Source organism: Phoca vitulina, unplaced genomic scaffold, assembly GCF_004348235.1.
Source record: "Phoca vitulina isolate PV1807 unplaced genomic scaffold, GSC_HSeal_1.0 scaffold85, whole genome shotgun sequence".
Lineage (NCBI taxonomy): Eukaryota > Metazoa > Chordata > Mammalia > Carnivora > Phocidae > Phoca > Phoca vitulina.
This window is the reverse complement of record NW_022589788.1, coordinates 2,806,385-2,833,311: the sequence shown is the minus strand read 5'-3', so window position 1 is coordinate 2,833,311 and position 26,927 is coordinate 2,806,385. Positions and strand designations below refer to the sequence as shown.

General features: G+C 59.6%; 1 protein-coding gene across 1 annotated transcript; it reads right to left on the bottom strand.

Annotated features, from left to right (window-relative positions):
• Positions 1–23,446: 23,446 nt before the first annotated feature.
• HMX1 (H6 family homeobox 1) lies at positions 23,447–26,927 on the bottom strand (the record flags this gene model as incomplete). The annotated part of the gene is made up of 2 exons (XM_032395515.1): positions 23,447–24,102; positions 26,753–26,927. Coding segments are annotated over 2 exons (831 nt in total), but the record flags the coding sequence as incomplete, so codon positions are not given.

Below are 26,927 nucleotides of genomic sequence, written 5' to 3'. Positions count from 1 at the left end.
AAGTGAGGAGTTCAGTAGATTGTCCAGGGGCCATGACAATGATAACAATGATGATGGTGGTGATGGCGGTGATGGTGATGGTGATGGTGGTGATGGTGGTGATGATGGTGATGATGATGGTGATGGAGGTGATGATGGTGATGATGGTGATGATGGTGATGATGGTAGTGATGATGGTGATAATGGTAGTGATGATGGTGATGATGATGGTGATGATGGTGATGATGATGGTGATGATGATGGTGATGATTATAGCAGTGATGATGATGATGGTGATGATGGTGATGGTGATGAAGGAGGCAGCGATGAGGGTTAAGATGAGGATGATGGTGGTGATGGGGTGATGATGATGAGGGGGATGAAGATAGTGATGGTAAGGATGATGATGATAGTGAGCGTGATGATGATGATGACCTCTCACCCCCATGGTAAAGGCTACAGCGCAGAGCGCCCACCATGCAGTGGTTAAAAGCCTCTGCTCTAGACCCGGCTGCCGGGTTTAAATCCTGCCTCTGTGTGTACTACCTGTGTGACTTTGAACCTCTTTCTTGTTCTCTCTGTGCCTCTATTTCCCCAACTGTAACCTGGAGACAAGGACAGTCCTGACCTTGTGGGCTGGTATGAGGCTTCAGTGAATCAATACATACATTACTGTGGCCTATAGTAGTTGCTATTATACTTTATTAGCTTAGATATAAGAATCTCCCCAATAACTTCAACAAAATTTAAAGCTTTTGCCTCAAAGGACTCCCTCATCAAATTACAAAGACAGCACAAAGAATGGGAGAAAATATTTTCAAAACGTGTGTATGCTAAGAGACCTGTATCCAGAACGTATAAGGAACTCTTATAATTCAAGAATAAAAAGACAAATAACCCAATTAAAACATAGTCAGAGGATTTAAATGGACATTTTTCCAAAGAAGACACACAAATGGCTGACAAACACATGAAAAGATGCTCAACATCATTAGTTACCAGGGAAACGCAAGTCAAAACCACAAGATACCATTTCATACCCACTAGGTGATAAGAATGAAAAAGACAAATCATGGGGGCGCTGGAAGACTCAGTCGGTAGAGCATGCAACTCTTGATCTCAGGGTCATGAGTTCGAGCCCCATGTTGGGGGTAGAGGTTACTAAAAACAATAAGGCAAATAGTAACAAGTTTTGTTGAGGATATGGAGGAACAAGAACCCTCACACCCTGTTTTAAGTAAAATGGTGCAACAATTTTGGAAAACAGTCAGACAGTTCCTCAAAGGCAGGGAATTGCCATATGACACAGCAATCCAACGCCCAGGTACCTACCCAAGAGAACTAAAAAGCTTGTACGTGAGTGTTCATAGCAGCACGATTCACAATAGCCAAAAAGTGGAAACAACCCTTATGTCCACAAATGGTGAATGGACAAGCAACATGGTGCACCTACCTATACGACAAAATATTATTTGGCCATAAAAAGGAATGACCTACTGACACATGCTTCACCCTAGGCGGATGAGCCCTGAAGGCAAGCTGAACCAGAGAACCCAGACACGAAATGACACAATCCCTTGATTCTGTCGACAGGAAATGTCCAGAATTTGCAAACCCATAGAGACAGACACAGATTAGCGGCTTCCAGGGTCGAGGGGAGGGGGGGGTGGAGGAGGGCTGCTGATGAGTGCAGGGTATCTATCAGGGATGATGAATGTGCTCTAAGATTAGACAGTGGCGAGAGCTGCATTAAGTCTGAAAACAGTAAAAACCGCTGAATTTTACTCTTTAAAATGGAAGGATTTTATGATATGTGAATCCTACCTCAATAAAGCTGTTATTTTGAGAAAGAATCCCCCAAGGAAATAGTCCCAAATGGGAAATGAGGGGTCAACGGGATTCTGTGCTGCTGAAGGGCCTCCTTACCCTTGAACCCCAGGCTGGCTGGCTCCCCACTGCCCAAGGGTGCTGCAGTGGGCATTTGCTGCAGCGTTTCCTTCCAGAGTGCTGATACCCGGGACAGATGGGCAAAGCAGACGGGGAGGGAAGTGCAAAGGAACGTCCTTCTGTGGCCCCAACCAGAATCCTAAGGCCCATTCCCCAGGCAGCAGCCAATCCTGCTTAGCATAGCTTAGCGTGAAAAAAGCACTCAGAAAGTTCTAGGCTTTTCTCCCCCCAGCCCCATGTCACCCTTTCCATCTATCCTCCAGGGGTCCCACATGTCCGAAACAGAACAGCCTTCCTTTCCCTCTCACCTCATCAAACCTATGCTTCTCTCATGTTATCCGACCCCCTCCCCCCACCCCCCACCCCCTTCAAGAGCTTTCCTCACTGCCCCCACAGCACCCATGCCTCTTTTGGTCAGAGCCTCCCTTCACTGACCACACAAGGGTCATTCTACAGCCTGTTGACTTCATCCAGTGTGAGCTCCTTGAGGACCCACATAGCATCCTACTGTCCCTGCATCTTCAGAGCCCAGCCCAAGGCCTGATGCGCAGTCAGCACTCAGTTAAGGGATAGATGAATGGTTGAGCATCCCTGTACTGTTGCATAGGTTGTGCATTGCTCAAAAGTGCCTGGCCAAGGGAGCGGGCCAAAGCTAAAATCCAGCTTAATCTCTGCTCACTCTTTAAAAAGATCTCTTTAAAAAGATTTTATTTCTTTATTAGACAGAGAGAGAGAGACAGGGAGAGAGAGAAGCAGGCTCCCCGCGGAGCAGGGAGCCTGACGCAGGGCTCGATCCCAAGACCCTGGGATCAAGACCTGAGCCAAAGGCAGTCGCTTAAAGACTGAGCCACACAGGCGCCCCTCACACACATTTTTAAATGTACTCACTGGAGCAGGCTCTCCGCATCTGGGGTTTATTTCTGGCTCACATCACACGGACGTCTCCTGTAGGGATGCACTCGACACAGTCACCCTGGGAGCCAGGCTGATGGAGGCTCCACCACGTTGTGGCTGCAACATCCCACATCTGCAGCTTCCTCGCCTCCAACGAGAGGAAAGAGAGACTGGTGCCCGGTCCAGGGACTTTTGCTGCTCGCTTCTGTCCACTCTGCACCGGCCCGGACCAGTCACCTGCTTGCCCTGACCACACCTGAGAGTTACAGCCTCTCTGGGCCTTCGGGGGAGAGAAATCAGGTACTACAGGCACTCGCTGTGGCCACACGGGGTGTTAGCTGAATTCGATGCTCCACTGACCTGCACCAAGGGCTCAGCACTGGAGCCTGGCTCACAGAAGTGGTTCTCAAATGACAGGGGCCTCGGAGCCCCCCGGGAGTTCATCAACATACAGGTTCCCACCCCAAGACTGAGGCAGGAGGTCTGGGCTGGGAGCTGGGTTCCATGAACTGCAGTGCAGGGGTGCTGGGATCCCCTCTGGGCAGCACTGATCCACACAGGGTGAAGTATGGACTGGGGTACCATGCACCCTCTCACACTGCCCTGTCCACACACCACGCCCCACGTCGGGCATCAGACCATGCACAGAGCTCCCTCTGAGTCTTTGACGTCCCCTTGCAGGTGCCAGAAATCCCTTCCCCACCCGTTCTGCTGTTATTTGTAGGCTCACCCTTCAGACTTAGTTCAGATGTCACCTCCTACAAACAGTCCTCCCTGATCTTCTGATTGGAAACACCTCTGAGTTCCAGCGTATCATGGTTTCAGCTCTTCTCTTCAGCTCATGGTCTGAGCAGTGGTCACTGCCCAGTGGCCGGGTAAAACCAGGGGTCTGCCATGTGCAAAAGTGACGTGGGGCCACAGGATGGTGTGACTTAGGTCCTACCTCCAAAATACCAGACCCAGGGCTCTCAATGTGCCAGCAAAATGGGGATTCCCTGCCCTATCTCATCACAATGCAATGGCCCCATTAAAGGCTCTGAGAAGTTCTGCAATGAAAGAAAACGCTGTGGGGTGCCCGGCTGGCTCAGTCAGAGGAATGTATTACTCTTGATCTCGGGGTTGTGAGTTCAAGCCACACGTTGGGTGTAGAGTTTACTTTAAAAAAAAAAAAAAAAAAAGAGCTTTAAGTTTCATTGGACCCAATGTCTCCGGGAATATCTGACCACAGGATCCATGACTTGAGAATCACCCATTTATGCCATGATGAACCAGAGGCCTCTGGAAATATGGTTTTGGACATGATGAAGCCCCATCTGTACCCTGTATCCTCTATCCATCCTCTGGAACCCCCTGCCCAGCCCCGAATTCGAGAGCCAGGGCGGGACCAAAGGAGCACCAGCCTCAGGTGCCAAATGCACGGCGGCGCTGGTCAGGAGGAGGGCTCCCGGGTTGCAAAAGTGGAAACTGAGGCTTCCAAGGAGCTGGAATCACCTGAATTTGAACGGGGAGTGTGGGCCTGCCCTACCTCTACCCGTTCCTTGTTACATACTGTATACACATTCATACAGTCCACGCTCCATGAATGCTTTCTGGACACAATGATAAAGGAACAGCCTTCAGAAGCGGGACACGAGTGTGGAGGGAATGGGCTTTGGAGGAGGGGTGGGCGGCCACAGAGGGGTTTGAGCTGACAGTGGGTGACTCGTAGCCAACCTAGGAATCAGAGGCCCCTATAATCCAGGATTTATAGCAAGGTCCCAGGAGGGCAGCCGGGACTCCCCGCCCCCGCAAGCCCAGCCGCCTGGACACAGGGGACGTAGCTCGCCGCACAACTGAGGACCTGAATTTTAAATCTACAAACTGATACTCGACTCAGAGACTACACATTAGTGAGCCATCAGTACGGCCATTCATGGGTTTAGAACGGTCCAGGCCCGGGAACCTGCTTTGTCAAGGGCACGGTCGGTGATCCCCAAATACAGACCAAGTGTTTCCAGTGAAAACGTCCCAACTGAGGCAGGAGTGTAAGAGACATTGCATTTCAAAGACGGTACCAAAAATGTAAGACGTCCCCGTGTGTTTGTATCGATCGAATGCTGAGATGATAATAATCTTGGACGCACTGGATTCAGTTATTATTGAATTATTTGTACCTGTTTCCTTTTCCTTCTTTAATGTAGCTACTGGGAAATTTGAATCCCATATGCGGCTCTCATCGCGTTTTCTACCGGACAGCATTGCCTTAAAGCCTATGATATTTCAATGAAGTGGAAATAAAAAGTTGGCGGAAATTTTATGATTGTTTTTGACTCCCCTGGGGAGAGTCCTTGGAATGGCCTAATTCAATGTCCTTGCTTTACAAATGAGGAAGTCCAGGCCCAGAGAGGGCAAGTAAGTTTCCTGAGGTCACACAGCATGGTGTAGATGTCGCTGGGTCCAAAACTTGGCACTTGCTCCAGACATGCTTGGAGGGGCCAAGAGCTCTGTGACAAACCTAGACCAGGCCCCCCACGCCCCCTGCATTTCAGATCTGCCCCACAGGGACTCAGGTCTGCAGGCTACAGGACCAAGCAAGCAAGACACCCACAAGTGTGACATCTGACCCCAGTCAGATTACCCCCAAGCCACTGATAAGGCAGCCAGGACACAGCATTAGGGCTTTCCCCAGCACACTCGAACCTCTATTTTCCCGCCTGTGATATGGGGGTAAGCATCACTGTGCTGAAGCCACAGGGCTGACACATCCATGAGCACACTGGGGGCTGTTGTGGGCTGAACTGCGTCCCCCCAATTCCTACACGCGAGCCCAAACTCCCAGGACATGAGAACGTGACCTTATTTGGAAAGAGGGTCTTTACAGAGGTGATCAGGTAGAATGAGGTTCTTAGGGTAAGCTTTGATCCAGTAAGACTGTGTCCTTACGAGAAGGGGAAATCTGGGCCAGAGACACACACGCACAGAAGGATGTGGAGACATGGGGAGGAGGGCCATGTGATGCGAGCCAAGGATTCTGCAAATACCAGAAGCTGGCAGAGGGAAGGAAAGACCCCCCAACCTGGAGCCCTTTGAGGGAGCGTAGCCCTGCCCTTACCTTGATTTTGGCCTTCGGGCCTCCAGCCTGCAAGAATACCGTCAGCTGTCATCAACCCTGGTGCGGGATGCTCCGTTCCAGCCACCCCAGGACCCTGACACGGCAGGTATGAGCCCTCGTCCTCCAGGAGCCCCCGGCTCAATTCTCACCAGGCCCATTTCTGGCTCAGCCCCTCCCCGCGATGGTTTCGTCCCGCTCTCCAGCCCCCCTCCCCACCCTTTTCCCTCCATGCACCTGCCCTTGCTGGCTGGGACAGGATGAAAGGGGGGACTTCTACACAGGACGTGAGGGTGAACAGTCCCTTGCCTGGAGGCTGTGTGGGGTGTGGACCCAGCTATAGTCATTTTGTGCAGTCTGCGACTTCTCACCTAACCCCACCCGCAGCTCCATGCACCAGACGGGGGTCCTCAGCCCTTGCGTTCTGTCACTTGGGCCCAATGAGGGGGACACACATAAAAGGCATGGCCCAACTCCTGGGGCCCTGGTCTCTCTGGGCCTCCTCGGCCCACTGCTCCGTGGCTCTAGGCCCCCCACATTCCAAAGCCAACACTTGGAAGATTCCCCCCTAGTGGGTCTGGCACCGAATGGGTGTGCAGTAAGCGTTTGTTGAATGACTGTGTGAGTGAATGAGTGCAGACAGGGTGCTGGCCGGGTGCTGGCAGAGTTGCCCCCCGTCTGAGGAGGGAAACAGTCACTGAGGGCTCCTGCTGCTGTTGTCAGGAGGCAGGAGGGGGTTCAGAGAGAGCCCCGAAATCAGCTGAATACACAACCCCAAGCACTGGGCCCGGGGGCTTCACTTCTGAGCCCGTACCTGCTTTCTGCCCATGGGAGCCCCCACATGACCTGGGGAGTCCTGGACACCTCCTCCGGGGTGCTCCGCTCTGCCCTTCGACACCTTCCCAACTTTGGAAGCATTTCTACTTCCTGGCCTTGGATCTGCATCCAGCTGGCCCAGCTGACGTCCATCACGGCCCCTCTGCGGCTGGAGCGATTAAAACCCTGAGCTGCGCCCTCCCCGGACTGTGGCCCTCGGGAGGAAGTCCAGGTTCCTGGCCAGGGGTCAAAGCTGTGCTTTCCTGCAGGCCTGGCCTCTACCCTCCAGCCAGTTCCCTGGGCTCCAGGACCCACAATCCCCAGCAACGCCCAACAGCACCCCGGACTCACCCTCAGCCCACCTCCACCGCACCCCTGGTCACTCTGCACCTTTGCTCAAACTCTGCCCTCTGTCTGGAACATTCTTACAGCCACTGTCCCCAGTCTGGGTAATTCTCACTCACCCTCGGTTTTGGTGCCACCTCTTACCCAGGGCATCTAAGCCCGTCGCCATACTCACCAGCCTTGTTCTGTTATCTGTGCCCCTTCGTCCGAGCCTCCCCTGCTAGACTGAGGTTCCCAGACCAGGGACTGAGGCGCCACGGTCTTCGGGAGCCCTGGTGCCCAGCACGGCGCCTGCACACAGTGGACACCTCAGGAAGGTGCATCGCGCCCCGTGACGGGGCTGCAGCCTCTGGGCTCATCCGCCTCCTCAGCAAGTCTGGGACCCCTCAAGCCCATCTCTGGATCCTGCGTGTGAAAGGCACTCTGTGGACCTCTGGAAGTCTGGGTGACCTTTCCGTTTGCAAACGCAGCAGCTCAGCCACCTGCCAAGGGGACAGCCTCACTGTGCAGGGAACTCAGATCGGGTCTGTCTGACCCGATCCTGGGCACCCCCCTCACAATGTGGACGGACAGGCAGGGTCTGGAGAGTGTCTGGGTCTGGGTCCAGATGGCAGAACAAAAGACATGAACGACAGGCTTCCTTTCCCAGAGGATGCCCCAGGGTCCCCTTCACCCCTCAGGAAATCAGTGGGTGTCTCCCCACAGGTCCGTCCCCAGCTGCCTCCAATTCGCAGGCATCCTCATCAAGCCTGCCGGATCTCCCTCCAGTCAGTGGGAAGTGGCCTTGGGCACCCATTGCCCACAGGACGGAAGCGTGGGGCCCCTGCCTCCCGATCCAGGCATGGGGGACCCTCAGCAGCACGCAGAGGCGGGACGAAGGGACTCCCGTGCCGGTGAAGAGCCCTGCGGGACAGCTGGGGGTGAGGCACAGGGAGCACCCCACGCCCGGGGGCTATCACTGTTCTCAACCTTTGGGGGCGTCTTGCGAGCATCTGACACAGTCTGGGACCCTCTCCAGCACAGGCACGCGCCCACGGGCTTGTGCAGTCCAGGCGGTTCAGAGACCTCCTGAGGCCCTCGCATGGATCACTGAGGGCTCCATGGGCCTCGGGGTAAACCCCCTCAAAGGGCAAAAGGACTCGTGAGACCCACTGCCATCTCGGCTGGTGGCTGCTGTGTGCCCTTGGGTAAGTCTCTGGGCCTCTCTGGGCCTCCATTTCTCCATCGAGAAACAGAGGCTGAACCCCACTGCCTACGTCCGAGGAGCACTCCCCGTTTCTTAGCGAGGTGGACTCCACTGGCGTCCTGGGCTGATAATTCTCCCTGCACATTCCTCCGCAGAGTCCCCAAGGCCCACCCAGCGGGTTTGACCCTAAGTTGGGCAGGCCCTCGAACCCCTGCCTGGTCTCAAGGTGGCACAGACAGGAAGCCAGTGTCCCTGAAGGCCTTGGAGCCACACGGGATCTTTACACAAAGCTGGTTCTCGGGCAGGGTGCCCCCCCGCCGCCGGGCACTGAGCGTACGGTACCCGCTGTGGGAGCTGCCCCTGGGGCCCCGTCCCTCCTGATTCTGAGGGGCCGTGGCCGACGAGAACAGAACCAGTACCGACCCCGCCTTCCTTGGACCATCACTCGTGTTATTTTGGGTAGTGGGCCTCGGGTTAAGCAAATTGAGTGGCAACTTGTAGTGAAAGTTATGGATGGGCTCCCGCCGCCGGGCAGACATCCCAGGAGCATGGCTTCGGAGGAGGGGTCTGACAAGCCCGAGCCCCCTGAGGCCCAGGCCCCGCGTCCCAGCCTTGGCTCCGTGCGCTTGGTCCCCCCGCGACAGGGACAAGACCGGCTGCGCACCTCCCGTGAGCGCCCTGTCACCTACTAGGCCCCACGTGATAGGGAGGTGCTTAGACCACCCTCGCGCCTGGGCTGCTCTCAGCCACCTGTGCAGCGAGAGCTAAGGGAGGATGTGGCGGCTCAGAGAGGTCAAGGGCCTTGCCCAAAGCCACACAGCTGGAGCCGGAGCGCCAGGGCCCCCGGTCTGTCTGACCACAGCCAGGCTCCCTGCCCGGGACCACCCTGCCTGGCAGGAAGCTGCGCCCCTCTTGGCACACTCCAGGCTTCGGGCCTGGGTGTGCAGGACTGCACCCCCCCCCCCACCCGCTAGCTGAGCTCAGCGGAACTGCTGGCTGGGCAGTGGTCTGGGGGACAACTGCGGGGATGGGTTCCCACTGAAGATCTTTGAAATGTCCTGGTCTTGTTGAGGACTCGTGGCCACTGCTCACGACCTTGTCTGCCCGGCCTCCTGCGTGCCTCCTATTACCCACCCCCACTCCACTTTAGGAACAAAACTGTCTCTGGAAGTCAGGGGTGGCCAAAGAAATGAAGGCAGAAATCAGGGAAAGGGGCCTCTGGGATAGCCCTAAAACCTGGGAGGAGGCCCCTTTGCCTCTTGCCCTTCTCCTTCTTCCCGACTGGAGCAGAGATATGAAGACTGGAGCTTCAGCAGCCATCTTGCCACCTGGAGGATGGAACCCGTGTTTGGGGATGGCAGGAGGCCTTGGGTCTCTGGTGTCTTTGTGGAGCACCACCCGAGCCCTGGGCTGCCCATCTCCAGACTCATTTCATGGTGCTGGGGTCTGTGCTCTGTCAGCAGTCGCCAGACGAAGGTGCTAACAGGCCCAGCTTAGAAAGGCCTCTTGTGTTAGGAAGGATATTGACTCAGTTTCCTGAATAGAAACCAAGTCACAGTGGCTTCCATAACACAGACGGTTTTTATCTCTCTCAGGAAAACACAAGCTGGTGAATGGTCCAGGGGTGGGGCGACTCTGACCAGACCCAGCTCCTTCTATCTGAGGCTCCGCTCTGCTGTGAGGAGCATGTCCTCGCCTGACTGTCGCAGCCCCATCTCAGGCAGCCATGAAGGGGAGACAAGAGCACTGAGGACCGCCAACTTCCTGCTAAAAGAAAGATCTGGAGCTGCACATGGCCAGTCTCCTCCTGTCACTGTCAGAACCCCGGCGTGGCCAGGCCGAGAGCTGCAAGTGAAGCTGGGAAATGTGGCCTCTAGGTGAGGGGCCGGAGAAGTTCAGAGGGCCCACCTGCTGAAGGCAGAGAGGGAGGGAGAGCCCATATGCTTCTCCTCACCTAGGATCAGGGGAGAAATGAAGAGTTTGTTCAGTCTTTGCATGCTTTTTTATTTTGCATTTACATCTTTAATGTCCCAGAGATGAACACAGGTGTGTGCTACGAGCCAGTCTTCTGGTCCCTCCTGCCCCCTCCACTGCCACCACCTGGACAATGTGGGAGCCACAGCCCACCACCCCGGACCACCGCCCCTCTGGTGCTGACCCAGCTTTGGCCGAGCTTGTCCCGGGCCCCGGGGGCCAGCGCCCAAATGGGGCCCGCACCTGGGGAGCCCTGAGTGGGTGGGAGAGCCCGAGGCTCATAGAGGCCCCTCGAATTCATGTCCCACGACTACAATGCCCGTGGAAATCCCAGGGCAGGATGTCCTTTTGTTTTTCCATGTGGAGGGAAGATGTTCGAATCCACATGCAGGCCTGAGTACCCGAGATGGTTAATGTTATGTGTCAGCTCGGCTGGTTGTTTGTCTGAACTTGGCCTGGTCTAGATGTCCCGGGAAGGGGTTTTTTAGATGGCATTAACATTTAAATCAGTAGACCTGAGCCAAAGCAGATGACCCCCATAATGGGGCTGGGCTTTGCCCAACCATGGAAGGCCTTCTATGCAAAGGCTGAGCTTTGCCGGAGTAGAAGGAATTCTCCTGGAGATTGCCCCATACAAACCCCACTCGAGTGCCCGCCTGCCAGCCTGCCCAACAGATCTGGGACTTGCCGGCCCCCCCAGAGCACGTGAGCCACTTTCTAGAAATAAGTCTTCCCTCTCCCTGACTGGCTCTCTCTTTCCTTCTATATATATACATAACCGCTTCTGTTTCTCTGGAGAACCCTAATACGATACCGAAGAACAATGTGAAGAAAAAGATATATTCCTTCTCCCACCAAGTTAAAAAATCTAGAATATAAGGTAATAAAACTGATTTCAGCATGAGCCAGCGACCTGCAAACGTCTCCTTGTATATAATCACCGCAAGAAATGCATTTTGCACCCTGAAATATATCTACGAATATAGAAGTCTAAAAACGAATTTCGACAAACAATGCTAATCCAGCAGGTGAGAAACCCTGGATTTCCTTTTTTCTCCTGGTGGCTTCACTCTGCAGAGAACACACCTGTGCGGGACGAGGAGTCACTGTGGACGCGCAGGTGGTCACGCCCCACCCCCAGCTTTCCTGGCCACGCGGAAGCCCCTTTGCTCAGACATTCAGCAGAGACGGGTTGGCCAGCCTCCTTGGGCTCATGGCTACATGAAGAACCAGTATTGTGAGATGTGCTTCATAGACTTGGATCCAGTCCCCCAGGTAACTGGCTATGCAGGGCCTGGTCCACAGCACATGGTTGGTGTGGGATTAAACCACAGTCTTACTCACTATAATAATTATGGGATCACTGATAATGAAGCACCCGTCAGGGGCCGCCTCTGAGCAGCTCACAGGGATGGCAGAGCTGATTCCTGCCCCCAGAGAGCTCCTCAGAAAGGAGTCAGATGAGAAACAGCAGTGACCGCAGAGACCAAGCAATGGGAAGACCCGTGGGGCTACTGGGGTGTGGGGAAGGTGTCACTTAGCTGAGAGGGGGCAGGGTGAGGTGGGGGTCCAGGCAGGCTAACTGCAGAGTGAGCCCCCAGTTGAAGGAGTCCTGGTGGAGATAAAAAATGTTCTCTTTAGCTGGCACTGGGTCCCCCTGGTCCTCTCCTTAAAAGAGATTTCCCAGGATCCCAGAGGATTCACCTTCAGGATTACCCTCAGGAACTCCTCAGCCCCAGCCAGGGGCCACAGTCCTGCAGGACCCTTTGGAATTCAGAGTCTGTACCTGAGGCATTCCCTGCCCACAGGGTGTGAACCCAAGTGGAGCAGTCCCAGAAGTCACAGAGGCAGGCTCCCGGAGGGGCGGGAGGGCTCAGAGAGTGGGGGAGGCGGAGTGAGACCAGTTGTGGAGGAAGGGGTGGCCTCTGACAGTGGTATCCAGGCAGAGCTGGAACCAGGAGGGTCTTGTTGGAAGCACCAGCCCGCGCCCCACCCTGCCCACCCCCCACCAGAGGGCATGGGGTCTCTGGGTGTTTACACCCACCCCGCACTCCCCCAGCACTCTGGAAGGGGGTTTGGGGACAGATGAATGGCAGGTACAGAGAAAACAAAGGGGGGAAATTAGTGTGGGGGGGGGGCGGCAGAGAATGCGATCCCAGCTCACACCCAGCGGGGAAGGATGTTTATGGGATGGCAGCCCTGTGAACAAGCTCACACCCAGCGGGGAAGGATGTTTATGGGATGGCAGCCCTGTGAACTCGGATCCCCAGCTTAGCACCCAGTGCCAGAGGACAGCATTTTGAGGAGGGAGACCGAAGGACAGTGAGTGCTGGATGGTGTAACCACGACTTGTGAGCAAGGGAACTTCCCTCCTCCGGACAAGCCAGGCACTTGATAGAATCCTTGAAAAACAAAACGAAACATAAAAAATGAAATCAAGAGACAGCATAAGCAGGCTCTGTAACAGTAAGGGCAGGTGGGAGCAGACAGAGCTGCTAGCCAGGAGGACAGCCATGTCCCCGCTGATGGGGGCTGGGTGGGGAATCGTTTCTGGATTGTACCTTTTATTCCTTTCTTGGAAGCAGAGGACATTTTAAATCGTGTGCATGCATAATGTTGGTGATTTTTAACAGTAACAGTAACAAGAAGGCGGGGAGGAGGGGAAAGGTACACTAGATCTCTCAATTTAAATCCTCTAGACACTTACTGGACATTTTCTTCTCTTAAAAAAAAAACGGATTCGGGTGGTGGCTACACGGGTGTATACATTTGTTAAAATCATATTGTACTCTAAGATGTGCGCTTTTCTCGATAAGGAAGTGTATCTCCATTTTTAAGGAGCGGAGGGAGTCCTCCCACGAATACGTGGTTAAACGTTGGAATTTTGCGTCAAGCCCCTGCACTGCCCATTCTGAAAAAAATAAATAATGGGGAAAAACCAAATTAGGGAAAACTCTGGCTATCCGGGTAGTCGGATTTGTGGTGCCTCATTATTTTTTTCTCTTTCCTGTATTTTCTGAATTTTCTACAACGAACTGCGTTTCCCTGCGAACCCGAAGGGACCCTTCCCCGGGAGGAGGCCGCGAAGCGGGCGCAGGGGCGGAGGCGGGCCCGGCTGCCCGCGGCTTCCCGGGGGCGCTCTGCGCTCGCGCGGCCTCCGCCCTGGAGCAGGTCCCCGGGCCGCGGCCTCCTCGCGGGGACCCGGGTCCCCGCGCCGCCAGCAGCCCTTCCGCGAGGCCGCCGGGCTCCCGCAGCTTCTGGATCGCCCGCCGTTCTGCCGCGTCCGCGCTGGAGGATCGGCGGCTCCCTCCCCGTTCTGCATTTTCCGCGCGGGGGAGCCCAGGTCCCCGAGGGGACCCAAACGGCCGCAGCCCCTCCCCGAGCGAGCCTCGCCCTCCTCCCGGGGCGCGCTCCCCCAGTGGCGTCTACGGCCGCAGCGCTGCTGCCCCGCGGGTCCCAAAAGCGCGGGGCTGCGGGCGCGCCGGGGCGGCAAGGCCCGGAGAGGAGCGGGCGGAGGTGCGGTGAGGATCGGGGGCGGCTTTTAACGAAAAAGAAGTTGAATCATCAGCGAAACCATTAGGGCTAATGCGCTGCGCACAGACGCGGGATCAATGCCGGCCTCGGGGTCTCAGGGGCGGAGGTGGGGGCCGCGGGGCCGAGCGCCCCGCCCACTGGGGGGAAATGGAGTCGCGCGATTTAAGACACAAACTCGAACCCCAGTGAGCGGGGCCCGGATGTGCTGACGCCGCGGTTCCGCGCGGAGCTGGAGCCCCGACAGCGGCTCCGGGAAGGGGGGCGGGAAGCCGAGCTGAGAGCCCGGGAGACGCAGGGATGCGGGGAAGCAGAGCCGGGGCGAGCCGGGGCCGGGCCAACCTCGGCAGAGCGAACCGGGCCGTGCAGCTGCGGGGCGCCCCGGGCCCTCCCTGCGCCCCGCGCCCTCACCGGAGCCCCGTGAGCCCGGGAGGGGGCCGAGGCCTGGGCAGGACGGAGAGGCCCGGCTCCCGCCCAGGGCAGCCTCCTCGCTGGGCGGCGGCAGGATGCAGGAGGCTCGGCGGGGCTGCACCCTGAGCTCCCCACCTCTGGCCCGCAGGGTCAGGCCTCCCAGCAGCTGCTGGGAGAGGTGGGCACGGTCACGCATGGACTCGCACACTCCACCCCCTGGTCACAGGCTGATGGGCGGGGGTCCTGCGGTCGAGTCCTGGGTGCTCCCCGGCCGGGCCCTGCAGGAGAATCAGACTTTCCGAGGAGATATCCTGGGAAGTCCGCGGGAAAAGGGTGGGAGATCGGGGAGCTCAGGGCGCCAAGCAGATGGGGGCCAAGGTTCCGCGGGGGGACCTCCCGGTGCCTCCTCTTCACACTGGGGGGATGGGGGGAACAATGGCCCCTCTCATTCCTAGGGCACCTGGCCTGGCATGGGGCCTGCCTCCTGGCGCTGGACTAAACCGCTATTCGGTTCAGGAGCAGAGGGGAGAGGAGGGAGGTGGCTGGCTTCTGGTTTCTGAGGAGACTGTCTCTGCCTTTCTTGGGGCCACAAGGGGTTTATCTGTAAAATGTGAGCAGGAGGTGAGACAGACTGGCAAGGGTCCCTTTGGGGGGGGCTGGGGCTTCGCTGGGAGGTGGCTCAGAGGCTGTCCCCCGCCCCCACGAGAATGGAATATTTTTCAGCGGCCCCCATCTACAGAAACACTTTGAATCCTCACGAATCAGTGGGGCAGCTTCACTCCATCCAGCCCATCACCCCCCGCCCCAAGCTGACCAGGCTGCCCTCCAGTAATCCAACACACAGGTCTCTGCTGGCTTAGGCTTGGCTCTCAGACCCCAGCCGTCCTAGAGGGGCCTCAGAACACTCCAAGGAAAGCACTCTGCAGTGCGGGCCCTCTGGGGTACAGAGGGACTGCCTCTGAGACCCCCCCCCCATGTGGGGGACCCACGTAGGGAAAGAAAGTGCTGCTGGAAGAGGGGAGGCTTGAGGAAGGTTAAGGGAGAGGGGCTGGAGGATCTAGAGCCTAGGTGATGGCTGCTCTTGCCCCCCAGTCTCCTCCCTGATCCCCCCAGTCTCCCCCCTGTTCCCTGGCCCCAGTCTCTCTTCACCGGAAGGAGAGCTGGACACAGCTCTGTCTTCCCCTACACGTGGTCTGTGTAATCCGGAGTGGGACTGCTACTCCAGTCTTCCTCATAAAATGGGGACATCACCCCGAGGTTATTGTGGGGATGTTTTGAGGCAATTCCGGTGAAGTGCTTGATCAGCTCCCAGCTGAAAGAAAGCCCCAGTGTAAGGGCCATCCACCATTCTGCGGTGGGCGGAGCAGGGCCCTGCGGCTTGTGGCTTTGGGCCAGGGTCTGTGTCCACTTCATCCAGAATTCCTGGGACTAGAGCCTCAACTGCCCATGGTGGGAATGGGGGGGCACAGGCGTTTGGACACGCCGGGTCTCTGCTGGCGACCCGGCAAAGGGCGGAGGATTTATGTGGCTTGGAAAGTGGGGGCTCAGACACTGGCGGGGCAGGTGACGGTACTAATGGTGCCTGCCGGGTTAGGGGTGCAACGGTGTTCGCGGAGGGCTGTTGCGCATGCGTACGCCGGCCTGCGGGAGAGGGTATGTGGGCACCCTCGGGTGCGCGCAGCGTGGCTGTCCTGGAGAACCAGTGGGAGCACGACTGTGCATGGAGCTTGGGGTCACTTGACTCTCTCTGCGCCCCAGACCAAGTGGGCTGAACATCCCGGCAGTGCCCTAGACGGGCGAGCTGATCTCAGAAAAGTGAAGTGAGTTTCCCAGATCACTCAGACGCGGTAGTAGGCGGTACACGGTCCGGCGATCTTAACTCTGGGCCCCATCCTTCCGGGAGGGAAGAACGGAGAAGGAGTCCGGACCCGAGAGCCACACAGCAGACTGGGGTGTAGCCGCCCGACCTGAGACTCGGGGCGAAACGCCAGCTCTCCACCTGCGCACATCCCCAGCTTCACTCCTCTCCATAGTTGGGGTGTAACGCCGCCTCCTCCCAGAAGCCTTCCAGGACCCAAGCAGGCTCAGGCCCCTCCCTTCTCCCCGGCCCCAGCAGCTGCCCTTAGCTTGAGCCGGTGGCCCTTCTCCGGCTGGAGGCGCGGAGGCCGGACGGATCCGCAGCGCCAGGCCGGAGGGGGAAAGGAACCGGCGGGGGAGAGGGGAGCGGGGAGCGGGAAGGGGCGAGGTGAGAACCTAGGGGAGGGGCCCAAAGGCCGAGCCAGACTCCGAGACGCCACCGAGACGCCAGGTAAGCGGGGCTGGGGGGCCGGGAGGGGGCGCGGGCGCCGGCGGGCAGGGTGGGGGCGGGGCCGGAAGGACCGCGGGGAGGGGGCGGGGCACCCGGGAGGACCGCGGGCGGCCGGGGTGTAGAGCTGCCCTGGCCTCGCGCTGCCCCGTGGCCGGGGAGGGGTAGGAGGCCGCTCCGCGCCGGGCGTCCGCCGGGTCCCGGGAGCGGTGGAGCTGGCGCCACCGCCAGTTTCTCTCCTTCAAGCTCGGGCAGCCCCGAGGGACACTCAGGCCCGGAGAGGGGACGAGCCCGGCGGCAGAGGCCCAGCGGGGCCGGCGCGGGGTCCGGACGCGAAGCGGCGACGCCGACTCCCCGCAGCCCGACCCGGGCGACGCAGGCCTCGGCGGGTCGGAATCCGTGCGCCGCAGAGTGCGCGCTTCCAGCAGCCTAAGTCGAGGAGACGTCTCCGAAAAGAAATAAAACCTTGAACGGAGGTCCGGGCCTCCCCGCCTCCCACCAAGGCAGAGCCAAAGGGGGGAGGAATCACGTCCCGGAGAGGGGGAAATGGAACAAAAGGGGGCCCGCGGTCGGCGGGGACGGACGCTCGGGCGGGATCCTGGGCGCTGGAGGGCGGAGAGCTGAGAAGGAATGGAGAGAGACGCCGAGGCAGAGACCGACTCAATCAGAAAATCTGAGCGAGGAGGTCTAGGCGCAGCCGGGCAGGCGGAGGCCGGGAGGCACCGCCGAGGTCGTGCGGGTCAGCAGCTTCCGCTGGACGCCCCCTCCAGGAGGTGGGCGAGACCCCGGGGAGACCCGTAATTCGGGGATGGGGTGCCTGCATCTCAGAAGCCCCTGCGTGCACCTCGCCGGCGGCCCACCGGCCTCTCCCGGGGCCTCCCGCCTGGGCCCTCACACCCTCAGGATCCGGGAGCCGATGCCCTCACCAGGGCATGGGGCGCGCCTTTCGGACTGGTCTCTCCCTCCAGCACATGGGGGTCTCCTGGCCAGCCATGGGCCACCCAACTCAACTTCGGCCAGAATCTGGGGCGCTGAGGTCCCATCCCAGGGATGCCGAGAGCTCCAAGGAAGCGCCGAGGAACCCACGACACGAACGCGGACCGGAGGGGCCGTCGCGGGGCTCAGTCTCCCAAACCCGCAGCGCGGTCGGGCCGGGCTGCACAGGCAGCCGAAGAGCGCGGTCCGGGGGCGGCGCCAGCGCTCCTGCCGCCCTGCGGCTTCCACCGCGGGACTCAGGGGCCTCCCCGCGGAGGGGAGCCTGAGGGGCTCCGGGACCGGTGGGGAGGAGTGGAGGAAAAGGAAGGCTGGAGACTGAAACAGATCTGCGGAAATCGAGTGCACGGGTTTTCAAGTGCTCCCTCGGAGCAAGCAGGGGGGGAAAGAAAGCGAGCAGAGTGTATGGGGATCGAGGTCAGCCCCCTGATCGGAGGGAAGCAGCCGGCAACGGAAGCAGACCCAGGACCGAGAGAATCAGTCGCTAGGAGCACATCCCTCTGATGTTCCCCCGCCGTCGCTTTTTAAAGCACTTTTATCCTGGAGGGTCTCAAATATAAAACAAAGTAAAGGAAGCCTTAAAATGAACCCTGGGGTACCCACCCCCCATTTAACAATCAGCGACTGCTGACCAACCCAGTGCCATCTGTTCTGGCTTTCGATTCTACTATTTAATTAATTTGTTTATTCTGCTGCAATATTGTTAAGCAAACGCAGACATCACATCATTTCACTGGTAAATACATAAGTGCAACTTTAACTGGTAAGAACTTTTTTAAATTAACCATATGGCTGTAAATTGCCTGACAATAAATCCTCAGTTTCGCCTAACACCCAGAAGCTGCTGACTTTTGATGGTGGAAGTGCAGACACCAACCTTCGGTGTCAATTTTACTGCAATTGCCAGATAAACAATAAGAAACACTATTATTTTTAATAATAAAAAAAAGTAAACCAACAAAAGCTGAGGCCAGCAGCTTCTTCAGGATCCAGCGAGGGCTGTGCAGCCAGGCTGCCCTCCCGCCCATTCTCCGGGCGCCCGTGAAGCTGTTCACCCCCTCCAGGTTCTTGATTTTTCTTTGAGCGGGTCCAGATTCAGAGCTCAGCACCACCCAGCAGGGTAGACCCTGGGTCAGTCCACCTGTGAGGGGCCGCCCCCCCTCTTCCACCTGAGAAGGCAGATGGCCTGGGGGGCGAGCCACCTTGGGGACCCGGCTTGGATCACGGAGTCCAGCAATGCTTCTGGCTAAGGGATTGAAGGGGGCCGGACCCCACTTCCCCGTGGGACCCCCACCCCCCATAGGCAGGCAGCTGGGCGGATGCGGGTGCTGGCCATTGGAGGGGCAAAGTAGCCAAAGGCAAGGATCCAGATGCTTTGGACGGTGGGAAAGAAGAGCAGGACCCTGCCAGAGTAGGTACACTAGCAGGGGGGAGGAACCCCAGTGTGGGGCCCCCAGGATGGGCCGCTGAACTCCTAGCACAAAGTGGAAGGAAGAAGGTTGAAGGGCCTCATGGCTGAATCCCTGCCCCAGAGTCTCTGCCCCTCTTGGAGTCTCAGTTCCCCTTTCTGAGAATTGCTGGATGGGGCCAGAAGGCCACTAAGGATGCTTGCGGCCGGGGGGGGGGGGGGGTAGGGCAGGCCTACAAACACAGGAGAAAGACAGAAGCCCATCTGGCTCTCCCTGCCTCCCTCCTGGTGCCCACCTGACCAGCTCCCTGCCCCCTCAGCGAACCCAGGTGTGTTTGCCTTCTGAGTAGCCTAGCTCTGGGACACCCTCTCCCCCATGGCCAGGCCGGGCTTGGCGAGAGGAGGGCAGAGGCCACAGACCACCTGTAACCCACGCCTGCTGAGAAGGGCGGGCCCTGCTCTTCCCTGGCATCTCAGTGGGAGGCCCTGGGAGGGGGTGGGGAGCCCCCAGCTAGAAGGGCGGTTGTCAGGGTTTTCACTCCCTCACCAGGGCCCTGGATGAGGCGGGCAGGAGTGAGCCCAGGGTGCTGCCTGTGTTCTCAGCCCAGGGCCAGGGATGGCTAGGGCCAGGCTGCTCAGGCAGGGCAACTCCCTGGGGAGGAGGAGGGCAGGCACGTCTGCTTCCAGCAGCTCTGGCTCCATGCAGAGCAGGAACCTGGTTGGGAATCCTTCCCAGATCGCAACTCCCCATTTCCCCTTGACCTAAGGAGGGACCTGAGCCCCTGGTGGCCTTTCGCAACACCACGAGGGTGAGTTTCATCTTCCAAGGTCCTGGGGACAAGCTCTGGGAGGGGGCTGATTCTCCAAGTTCTTTTCAGGGCTCTTGTGGAGACTGGGCAGGGGATTGAGAGGTGCAGAGGGGTGGGTCACTCCCCCAATTGCACATCACTGTGGGAGGGCGTCCCTATGACACTGGCTCCAGGAGCCTCGTCCGTCACCTTGCTCGGATCAGAGAACACGAAACATTTACTGGTTACAGACCGCCATCCTCACGCTGGTCTTTCATGGGGAACCCGAGGCCTGGAGGAGAGGAGGGATTTGCTCAAGGTCACTGAGGGAGTGGAGCTGAGCCTGGGTCGGGTGGGCCTGCCCCAGGTGTCCAGAGCCTGTTGGCCCTGCCTGGGCTCAGGGACTCTGCAACCAGCAGCACCAGCCCAGTCCACCCACGGTGGCGGGAATTCGGCCTTGTGTAAGGAGGAGGTGAGGTTGGTGGGTTCTAGAGGCAGGGAAGGGCAGGTGTGGTGGAAAGCCATCGAAGACATTCATCATCCGCCAGGAGCAGAGCCAACGTGCCCTAGGTTCCTAGTGATGGATGCTGCTGGAGCTCTGGGCCGGCGCATCCCCAGCCTGGTCCCGCGCGCCCTCTAGGGCTTCTTGGGCTTCGAGTTACGAGTTACGCATTGCTCTGCTCTGCTTTGTTGCACCCCTGCTGCGAGACACCCAGGATGCTGGCTCAGTATGGGGGAGAGCCAGCTTCCCTGAGCCCAGCTGGCCTAACCCAGGTTTGCATCCACCGTGTGTACTCCGAGGTTAGGCTCCTTGCTCCCAGCCCTTCCCGCACAGCCCACAGCCCCTCTTTCCACCTCCTGGCTCCTTCCATCCGAGGACCTCAGAGCCTGCAGGCAAAGGAAGCCTCTCTACAGGTCAACCTTTCACTATTCCATTGAAAGACACAGCTTTTTCTCCAAATCCAGCCCAAATTTGCAGCTACAGACCCTTTCTCCCTCTGATGTGGTGACAGACACAGGCTGGGTGGCCGGTGACGGTCCCTAGGCTGGCTGGCTTCCCAGGAGGCGGAGGGGATTTCCTAGACGCGGCACCTGCACTCTCCTCTCCCTTCTCCTGCACCTGTGGCCCCCGGCAGCGGACTCACCCGCTGCTGAGGGCGACCCTCCTTGGACCTCAGCCACACTGCGCTCAGTGGGGAGCTGCGGTTGGCAGGGTCGCCAGGCCACCTCGGGACTGTACCCGCATCAGCCACAAACAGTTAAATAAAACGGTTGCATGGTAGTGATAACCCCTCTGACCTGGGCTTTAATTGTACCATTTGAGGTCCGAAAGTCTCCGTGACCATAGCTGTTCCTGACAACCATTTCCTCTCCGTACCATGGGGAGGGTGCTCCGCGGAGCTCCCGAGCCCGCCTGGTGCGTGAAGGTAAAGAGGCAGAGTGGATGGCAGCTTCCGGCAGCACCCGCGCTGGCCCTGGAGGCCTCTGCCCAGGCAGGCTGGCAGTGTCCTTTCGGGGACTGGTAGTGCGTGTCCCCTGACTGCCAGAGCCCACCAGGAAAGCACCAGAAGAACAGAGGGGAAGGGTATCTGGTGGAGCCCTAGGCAGGAGTGTGGAGGCTTACCTAGGGCAGGGTGGGGAGAGTGGAGAGGGAGAGATAGGTCGGTGCTGCCCTTGGAGGGGCCTCCTGGGCACCCCACGTCCTCCTTGGCCACTGACCAGGAGCCACGGCCTTTAAAAATAACTAGCAGCAAATTCATTTTATTGAAGCAGATCAGAAGTCCCTCCCAAAGTCGACTGAAACCTAGTTTGGAGAAAAGCAGCGTGGGGGCAGCTCCCCCCCACCCCAAGGAAGAGGAGAGCCAGCCCCTGAAGGGCCCAAGGAAGGCAGAGGTGGCCACTGCAAATGCACCTATGGGGTGGGGGGCCGGCCTGGGGGAGGAACCCCGGGGAATCTCTCTTATGCTGAGGGCACTGTGAGCCAGAAGGCAGGGACCCAGAGGGGCAAGGACCGCCCAGACCATGGGCTGCCCCCACTCAGGAGGCCTCACTTTCTGGGTCTGGCCTCAGGGCACTGGGAGCCAACGGGCGCTGGGACAGGGGATGATTCTGGGTCACGGAGCTGGATGGCAGGGGCAGACAGACAGATGGACCACCAGCCCAGGGAAGACCTCCGTGGCGCCTTCTCCTGGGCTGTCTGGCGCCACCACTGAGAACACGGAGCCCCTAGTGTGGCCCGGTTACTGTGCATCTCAACCTGGGAGCCAGAAGCGAGGGACAGAGACAGGTTTTCAAGGGGGCTCGATTCTGTTAGAAGTGACCCTTTCTAGCCCCAAATGACCTCTCTGCCCAACTAAAGAAGCATACCCCATAAAGGGTCCATCATCTGACCCGCTTTGCAGGGTACCCTGTATTCACCCTGTAACCGCCTATCTTGGGACTGATGGAGGCTGGATGGCCACCGTAATCCAGACTATTGAAATAAGCTTTTGTTCAGAGCCCATAAACTCAGGCCCTGAGCTGGGGCTTTGCCCATGGGTCTGGATCCCCCAAGCTTGCCAGAGATTGCAGATGGTCCAGGGGGGAGGGGAGGCTGGAGAGCAGCATTCCCCGCCTGACCTTGCTGGGAGTGTCCATGTTTTGTTTTGGCCAAAAGAAAAACCCATATGGTTAGAGATGGCTATCAAGGAAGGGGCAGTGGACGTGGGGGCCACACACCCAGCAGCCCCTTGTGCCAAAGGAGACGGGCTCTACCTTCACCTGACTCATGGCTTTTGGGTTTTGTGGAAGCCCCAGAACTGTGGGACACAGGACACATAGTCCCCTCCTCCCCCCCAATCCTTTACCTTCCCCATCGCGAAGTCCCCAGAGGTCCTGCTGGGCCTCCTGGTCAGGAAGGGGGACGTGGGGGCTGGAGTGGGGAGTCCCCAGACCTCGACTCCTGCCTGCCCTTTCCACCATGCCACCGGTCCTTGGTGGGCACTGGAAAGAGCTCCAGGAAGGAGGGACGGACAGCATCCACCGTACCCTGCTATCAGAGGAGGGGCCCCGCCCCAGTGATCACAAAGCAGCCAAAACGGTCCAGAAAACGTCCCTTTTATTCCATACGCAAATAAGTAGGTTCATTTTTAAAAAAGTCTTCGCCAGAAGAACTGGAGGCCATGGCCCAGGAGAGAAGCCTCAGTCCGGCCCTGTCTGCAGAAGGGACACTCTGACGCAAGTGCCACCCGGCCGGGTCTTCGCCCCTTCCCCTGCGCAGGGGTGCTCTCCCTGGGGTTCTCCCTCTGTGGGGCCCACTGGCAAGGCCATGAGGCTGGTCACAGTCCTCTGGAGGCCTGCTGTCTGGGGTCCTGCACAGTCCTGGGGAGGGACGTGTATGTTGGGTGGGGGCTGTGTTGGGGACTGGTCACCTTGAAGCACCTCGAACAGCCTCTTTGCCTCAGGGGTGGACTGCGCCTGGGTGCTTGCGGGCTGCAGCGGGGTCACTGAACTTGCTCCCGCCGGAGGCCTGTCCTGCTGGGGCTCTGGGCCGCCTGGCACACCGTACTGTCTCTCTGGGATGCCCTCTTCCCTGCCAGGGTTCCAGCCTGTCTGGGCGCCACAGTCCAAGACATCTCTGTTACATTCTGGAGGAGCTTCGGGCAGGGTTCTGGCCGGCGCGGCAGGCAGCCTGCGATCAGGCGCAGAGGGGCCTTAGGAGCGCCCCGGCCCTCCCCCAGCTTTCCCTGGGCCGCCCCAGAGGTCCCCAGCGGCCCCAGGGAGTGGGCCCAGCGGGTGCGGCTCACACCAGGCCGGGCATCTGCGCCCGCAGGAAGGGCACGGAGGCAGCTGCCGGGAAGGCGGCCAGCGGGTAGGCCAGCGCCCCGGAGAAGCCGAGCAGCGGCGGGGGCGGCGCGGGCGCGGCGGGCGCCAGCGGGAAGGGCAGCGCGGCGGCCGGGGGCCCGGTGGCGGAGGCGGCCGGGGGGCTCTCGTGGTAGAGCACCGGCACGCGGACGAGGCGCTGCGCGCCCGGCGGGGACAGGCTGGCCGCCTCCAGCTCGGCCGCCAGCTGCCGTTTCCACTTGTTGCGACGGTTCTGGAACCAGATCTTGACCTGCGTCTCGGTGAGCTGCAGGGAGGCGGCGAGGCCCGCGCGCTCCGCGCTGCTCAGGTAGCGCTTCAGGTCGAAAGTGGACTCGAGCTGGAAGACCTGGCTGCGCGAGAAGACCGTGCGCGTCTTCTTCTTGCGGCCGCCGCCCACGCCAACGCCGCCGCGCGCCTCGCCCGCCACGGCTGGGGCCTCCGCCAGCTCCGCCGCCTCCTCCGCGCCGGCCGCCGGGCCCCGCGCCGCCAGCTCGGCCGCCTCTCTCTGCAGCGCTCCCGGCCCGGGGCCCCGCTGCCAGGCGCCCTCGGCTCGGCCCATCTCCTCGCCTGTCTCCGGTGAGTCCCGGTCGCTGGCTGCAGGGGAGAGAGGGGCACAGGGTTGGTTCTGGGGCTGATCCCCAGACCCAATCACTGCGGCCGGCTGCTCCCCCAACCCATGGGCTCACCCACAGCTGCCCCAGGGAAGCAGTACCCCGGGCAGGGCCCTGCATCCCGCAGGGCTGCCTCGAGATCTCACCCAGGGATGGAGAAAGGCAGAGAGAGGAGGAGGTGAGTTGAAGACCAGAGAGCAATACTGCAAACCAACAGGCTGGCAACACACTCTCACTCAGAGCTGCACATGCACACTGGAGGATGAAAGGGGAAAGAGGCAAGAAAAGAAACACAAAACACAAACAGAAACACGGAAAGAAGAGAGGTTCCCGAAACCACAGGCTCCACGCTGAAACACGACAAAGCCTGGCAGGCGCCACACTGCGCTGGAAGGATGCCCTCCCCTCCGAGATACATGTACGCACCAGAAGACAAACAAGGGCAGCCTGACTCCCCAGCACCCAGCCCTACACCAAGCCCCCCAGACACAGAAATAAAGACCTGCAGTGACCCTCCCCATCCACTTTCAGAGGCCGAGGCAAAATTCCCACTTGCACAGAAACATCCCATAGAAGGAGAATAAACAAATGCAAACAGTCCCCAAAACAAAACTCCAGGTGACACTGGGATCCCCACCCACTCCCCACTTTCTGTTCCCCTCACCCAAATGCCCACGGAGACCTACGCGTCCACTCTCCCCCAATACAAATACAAACGGGGCTCTGCAGAAACACCGCGGGGGCACAGCATCCCAACCACCGTGGCTGAGCCCGTGGGCTTGAGGTTACAGAAGGCCACAGGGGCTCCTGAGCTCGTGCTCCAAAATACCAGGCTGCACCTGACCTCCCACAAGCAAGGAGACGCCCCCCAGGACTGGCAAGGGATGGTGCCTCCAGGTGAAAGAGGCTGCCCAGGACGCAGGTGCATGTCCAGAGTCCAGGCCCCCCGCCTGAAGACTGCAGCGGCCAGCCTGTGGGATTCAGGCCAACCCGGGCCCGTTTGCCCTTCCCCCTCGCCATGGCCTGAGCCCCCTATGCCAAGGCTTGGCAGGCCTAAGCGGGGTTTGGCCCCTCCAGCCCCTCCAGCCCTCAGAAGCCACTGGTGTGCCGGCAACGTGAGTGTTTACAAGGTGTGCCAACACCGCTGGGCTTTTGTGTATGGCTTGGGCCATACCCCGGTGGCCCTGGAGGTGCGCAGATTCGAGTGTGCCCCCGCCCAGCCCCGGTGGTGTGAGCCCTCCCAGTGCCTGACGGTGCCTGACGGGGAGTCGGGCTCCAGGCCGGCGTGTGTGTGCTGCCAGGAGCCTCTGCCTCCCCACAAACCCCGAGCCCCCAGACTCACAGAGGCCCACACACTGCCACAACACACCACGCCAGGCCTGCCGGCTCTGGTGGGAAACCTGGACCCTAACCCGCATTGCACGAAATAAGAAGCCGCGTCTTCAGGAGCTGCCACGAGGGCTGCAGGGGGAGAAGACCCTGGGGCGAGGTGGGGACCACATCTCACCCTGCCAGACCTTCTCAGAAACACTCCCGGGGCGGGGGGCGCTAAATGTGATCACTTGATTTCAGGGAAACCACCGAGCCCTGATCCAGTGTACGTGAAAGGGGTGGAGGCCCCAGACTTTTCTGGGTATGGGTTCTCCGAGGTGGGTCCCTTTGCAGAAGGGTCACTCCCACTCCAGAGAGGGGGTTTATTGAGAGGGGTCTGGCAACGGATTTTGGAGCAAGAGCCTGGAAGAGTCCTCAGCTGGCTTTAGTGTGTGTGTGTGGGGGGGGGGGTGGTTGCTGGCCAAGCCTGGGGGCCAGCGTTGGAATGACTTCCTGGTGTTCCTCCCAGGGGTCTTCCTCCAAAGGGCAGGTCCCCAAGGGAGGCGGCGAGCCTGGGGAGAAGGAGCAGAACTCAGGGCCAGAGGGGTGAGCAGTTGTGGGGCTGAGAACCCCCACTCCCAGCCTCTGAGCCCTCAGCAGGGAACAAAGGCATGGGAGGGGGAGGGGCAGAAAAGGAAGAGAGAGGGGTGGGACTGGGGGCTTCAGAATGGGCTCCCTTCTTGCCTGGGAGGACCAAGAGGGAGGTGTCGCCGGCCCCAGCTCCTGTCCGCAGCTCTCAGAGGAGATGGGGTTTGGGGGGCGCAGATGCTCCCCCCTCCGCTCTCCAGCCCCCCAACAGTGTCTCCCTCTGCTCCAGCCCCTTCACGTTTCCCGGTCGGACTCTACTTTGTCTTCACTTCTTCTGCCCCTTACCTCCCTGTCTTCTCACCATCACCCGCGGGGCTTCTGTGTCTGCGTCTTCTCTTTTCCTCTCTCCCCACATCCCTCTTCCTCCTTCCTCCATCCCTCCCTCTCCCCCCACCCTCTCTCTGCTCTCCGTCTTTCCCTGTCTTTTTCCAGCCCCCGTCCCTCGCTCTGCTTCAGCTGCCCGCCCTCCCCGTCCCCGGGCTCCTCTCCGAAGGCTCTCCAGCCTCCCTGGGACCCGCAGAGCCTGGCGACGCAGAGCTCCCTGTCCCGGGGAGCCGGCCTGCAAGCCCACCCCGCTACACGCGAGGAGGAGGGCGGCCCAGAAAGGCCTCCGACGGACGCCAAGTCCGCGAGCACAGTCCCCGCGGCCCACCCCTCCCGGCGCCCCGACTCACTGTCCGGACTGAGGCCGCCTCCGTAGCCGCCGTGCGCCCGAGGGTACCAGCGCGTCGCGCCGCCGCAGCCCAGCGCGTAGGGCGGCCCGGGGCCGGGGGGCGGCCGGGGACCGAGGCCCGGCGCGCCCGGCCCGAGCAGCGCCCGCGCCCGCGCCTCCCCGCCGGGCCCCGCGCC